Source organism: Triplophysa rosa, linkage group LG12 (assembly GCF_024868665.1).
Source record: "Triplophysa rosa linkage group LG12, Trosa_1v2, whole genome shotgun sequence".
Classification (NCBI taxonomy): domain Eukaryota; kingdom Metazoa; phylum Chordata; class Actinopteri; order Cypriniformes; family Nemacheilidae; genus Triplophysa; species Triplophysa rosa.
This window is the reverse complement of record NC_079901.1, coordinates 24,746,907-24,751,764: the sequence shown is the minus strand read 5'-3', so window position 1 is coordinate 24,751,764 and position 4,858 is coordinate 24,746,907. Positions and strand designations below refer to the sequence as shown.

The window sequence follows — 4,858 nt, the reverse complement described above, 5'->3', positions numbered from 1 at the left end:
AGGGTGAGAGAGAGAGAGAGAGAGAGAGAGAGAGAGAGTGACCTGCAGGTGACAGGAGAGAGAATCTCATCCGCTTGGGTGCTCAGGGCTCCAACCGCTGATTTACCGAGAGGAAAATAAAGAGAGAGAGAGAAAGAGGGGGGGCAGAAAGAAAAGAAAAACAGGCAGCATTTTAATTGCTTTTTAAAAAAAAGTGCAGATGAAAAACAGTGTTTGCCCGCAGGCGCATGGTGAAATTCTAGCTGGAAGAATTGCAAGACCATATGAGAAAGAAAGACCGCAGGCGCTACAGGGAGATGAGTATTGGTTTTTTATAAAGCATTTTGCATCGATTTCCAAAGGGGGAAAAGGAGGGAGAGAGAAGGAGAAAACGAGAGAGCTTTAGAAAGTGCAGGAGGTGAAGACTACATGAACAATATAACGGACAGAGCGGCGTGAATGAAGACACATCTGTAAAGATCCGCACCTGGCAGAACTCAATGAACAGTGTTTGTCTTCGCAAATCACTTCCATAGACGCATTCAACACTAAACGCCTTTATACCTCCACCGCTATTCTCTTGAACAGGCTTTGACAGTCGGCTGATCTGGGAACTGTGGTGATGATTAAAGATTGAATCCGCTCAGGATAGGACAGAAATGCTGATCAGAATCAGAGTGCACAACTAAATAAAGCGCAAATCTGAAAGTGTTCTCGGGTAGATGGTGAACATGAACTGGACATTTGTTATGCCGTGGGCAGCTAGTTTTATTTCAAACATTTAACTTTCTTTTGTTTTATAATGCACAGATGTTACAGCATGTAAACAAAAAAGAAACGTCATAATCTGTCTTTCTTATCTCACGTCACTGTTAAAGGGTCAACAAATCATGTGATATCATCAATATTTATAACAGATCACATTTCTCAATTTAAAAAGAGTTTTATAAATCTGCACTGTATTCCAGTTTACATGTTGCATGTACAAGTATATTGCACAATTTTATATCTTTGCATTAAAGTATTTTATGTTTGTTTCTGATTCAGATGGGATGACAGGATGGGTGGGCTTCTGTACAATTACTGGCTTTAGTTTTATCATTTGTTTAGCATTTTGTGATAAGAATGTGGCATCATGGAAATTATTATACTATTGACATCCTAAAGCAGGGCTGCACTGAATGTGTTTCAGCTCCGTGTTAGTCTCACACCAGAGAAAGACTTCAAATGCTTTTCTGATGCCTAAAGCTTCTTGTTTCAGAACTACGTTTTTGGCTGGCCAGTAAAAATGAAACAATAAATGCTAATTGTTTCATGCATTTAAAAGAGGCTGGCTTCACTCCATTAACTCTGTGTGTGTGTGTGTGTTTTAATTTTCAGCATCAGTCGGCTGTTTAACGGAACAGAGCCGATAGTTCTGGACAGTTTAAAGCAGCATTACTTTATTGACCGGGATGGAGAGATATTCCGCTACATACTGGGATTCCTGCGGACCTGTAAACTTCTCCTGCCCGATGATTTTAAGGTAACAATATCATTCTGTCAACAGCGTCTTCTGTATTTGGATTAAATATCCAGACCAATATCCAGAGTGATTGTTTAGAATGAATAACAAGTAGATGACAACAGTATACTCATGCAAGTATGCACTGGCCTACCATTTTAAACAGTAGCATACTATCACATGATCTCTACCATTACATTAGTAATAAATACTAAAGTATTCCACAGTTTACTGTAATAAATACTAAAGTATACCACAGTTTACTGTAACAAATACTAAAGTATACCACAGTTTACTGTAACAAATACTAAAGTATACCACAGTTTACTGTAACAAATACTAAAGTATACCACAGTTTACTGTAATAAATACTAAAGTATACCACAGTTTACTGTAATAAATACTAAAGTATACCACAGTTTACTGTAATAAATACTAAAGTATACCACAGTTTACTGTAACAAATACTAAAGTATGCCACACTTTACTATAATAAATACTAAAGTATACCACACTTTACTATAATAAATACTAAAGTATACCACAGTTTACTGTAATAAACACTATGTATGGCACTGTTTACGATAATAGATACTAAAGTATACCACACTTTACTATAATAAATACTAAAGTATACCACAGTTTACTGTAATAAACACTATGTATGGCACTGTTTACTATAATAAATACTAAAGTATACCACACTTTACTATAATAAATACTAAAGTATACCACAGTTTACTGTAACAAATACTAAAGTATGCCACACTTTACTATAATAAATACTAAAGTATACCACACTTTACTATAATAAATACTAAAGTATACCACAGTTTACTGTAATAAACACTATGTATGGCACTGTTTACGATAATAGATACTAAAGTATACCACACTTTACTATAATAAATACTAAAGTATACCACAGTTTACTGTAATAAACACTATGTATGGCACTGTTTACTATAATAAATGCTAAAGTATACCACACTTTACTATAATAAATACTAAAGTATACCACAGTTTACTGTAACAAATACTAAAGTATGCCACACTTTACTATAATAAATACTAAAGTATACCACACTTTACTATAATAAATACTAAAGTATACCACAGTTTACTGTAATAAACACTATGTATGGCACTGTTTACGATAATAGATACTAAAGTATACCACACTTTACTATAATAAATACTAAAGTATACCACAGTTTACTATAGTAAATACTAAAGTATACCACAGTTTACTGTAATAAACACTATGTATGGCACTGTTTACTATAATAAATGCTAAAGTATACCACACTTTACTATAATAAATACTAAAGTATACCACAGTTTACTGTAACAAATAATAAAGTATGCCACACTTTACTATAATAAATGCTAAAGTATACCACACTTTACTATAATAAATACTAAAGTATACCACAGTTTACTGTAATAAACACTATGTATGGCACTGTTTACGATAATAGATACTAAAGTATACCACACTTTACTATAATAAATACTAAAGTATACCACACTTTACTATAATAAATACTAAAGTATACCACAGTTTGCTATAATAAATACTAAAGTATACCACAGTTTGCTATAATAAATACTAAAGTATACCATAGTTTACGATTATAAATACTAAAGTATGCCACACTTTACTATAATAAATGCTAAAGTATGCCACACTTTACTATAATAAATACTAAAGTATACCACACTTTACTATAATAAATACTAAAGTATACCACAGTTTGCTATAATAAATACTAAAGTATACCACAGTTTGCTATAATAAATACTAAAGTATACCATAGTTTACGATTATAAATACTAAAGTATGCCACACTTTACTATAATAAATGCTAAAGTATGCCACACTTTACTATAATAAATACTAAAGTATACCACACTTTACTATAATAAATACTAAAGTATACCACAGTTTGCTATAATAAATACTAAAGTATACCACAGTTTGCTATAATAAATACTAAAGTATACCATAGTTTACGATTATAAATACTAAAGTATGCCACACTTTACTATAATAAATGCTAAAGTATGCCACACTTTACTATAATAAATACTAAAGTATACCACACTTTACTATAATAAATACTAAAGTATACCACAGTTTGCTATAATAAATACTAAAGTATACCACAGTTTGCTATAATAAATACTAAAGTATACCATAGTTTACGATTATAAATACTAAAGTATGCCACACTTTACTATAATAAATGCTAAAGTATGCCACACTTTACTATAATAAATGCTAAAGTATACCACACTTTACTATAATAAATACTAAAGTATACCACAGTTTGCTATAATAAATACTAAAGCGTACCACAGTTTGCTATAATAAATACTAAAGCATACCACAGTTTGCTATAATAAATACTAAAGTATACCACAGTTTGCTATAATAAATACTAAAGTACACCACAGTTTACTATAATAAATATTAAGATACTGTATACTACAGTATTTATAAGTAGAGATATTTGCATTTTATTTCTTTACTTATAATATTTAGTCTTTTTTATATGACAGGGTATGTGGACCACAGAACCTGTTTTGAGTTAACTACATTCTGATTAACTACATTCAAACACTTGTAGCGGTATGATCTGTAGATGTATGACACTGTGTGAGGTAGCAGAAGAGACGTCAGTCTCATCTGATGTGATGTGATTATTTTGTGTGTTTTCAGTCTGCAGTATTAAATGTGTGTGTGTCTCTGGGGTGTTGTGACGGTCTTGATGGCTCACGGTGGTGAGTGTTTTACTGAGTAAACCTGGAGAATGTGTTGAATATGTTTAACATCTATCATCTGGAGAAGAAGCATTTGTTTCTGTCTCACCAATAAAATAAACACTCAGATTATCTGTATCTGAAATGTTTCAGTAAACGAAAGAATATTGCAGATGTCTTTAGTGGTTTATGAGGCCGTGTTTTGATATAATTTCTCAAAGTTTCCATCAAATGAAACTGCATTCATGATTCGTTGCACCTTTATAATGTCTTTGATGACTCATGCACGATATAAGAGCAGGACGATGTCTTTATAAAGTAAATCAAGTGTTGTGCTTATGATTGTTGTCATGTAGGATTTGACCTACATCAGTGTGTGTTTGACAGAATCAGAGAGAAATGCTCGTCTCTTATATGTATTAGATATAGAGACGGGGGAATATTTCTGTCTGCCTCTCTCTGTGTGTCTGTGAGATGTTGTCTTGCCGATGGGCAGTAGAGTCAGATCATTATTTTGGATCACAACAGGCCTGTCGGACCGCCTGAACATGATGCTTCTCTTGTATCGCCCTTTTGTTTGTGTGGAGCTACACCAACCCTAACTAAATA

General features: G+C 32.6%; 1 protein-coding gene across 3 annotated transcripts in view; it reads left to right on the top strand.

The window, feature by feature from the left end:
* LOC130562987 (BTB/POZ domain-containing protein kctd15) overlaps positions 1-4,858 on the top strand; it is a 25,374-nt gene that overhangs the window by 9,452 nt on the left and 11,064 nt on the right. For all 3 annotated transcript variants that reach the window (XM_057348360.1, XM_057348358.1, XM_057348361.1), the window contains exon 3: positions 1,360-1,504. In XM_057348360.1, the coding sequence (XP_057204343.1) occupies positions 1,360-1,504 (145 nt within the window). The remainder of the gene's footprint in view (positions 1-1,359; positions 1,505-4,858) is intronic.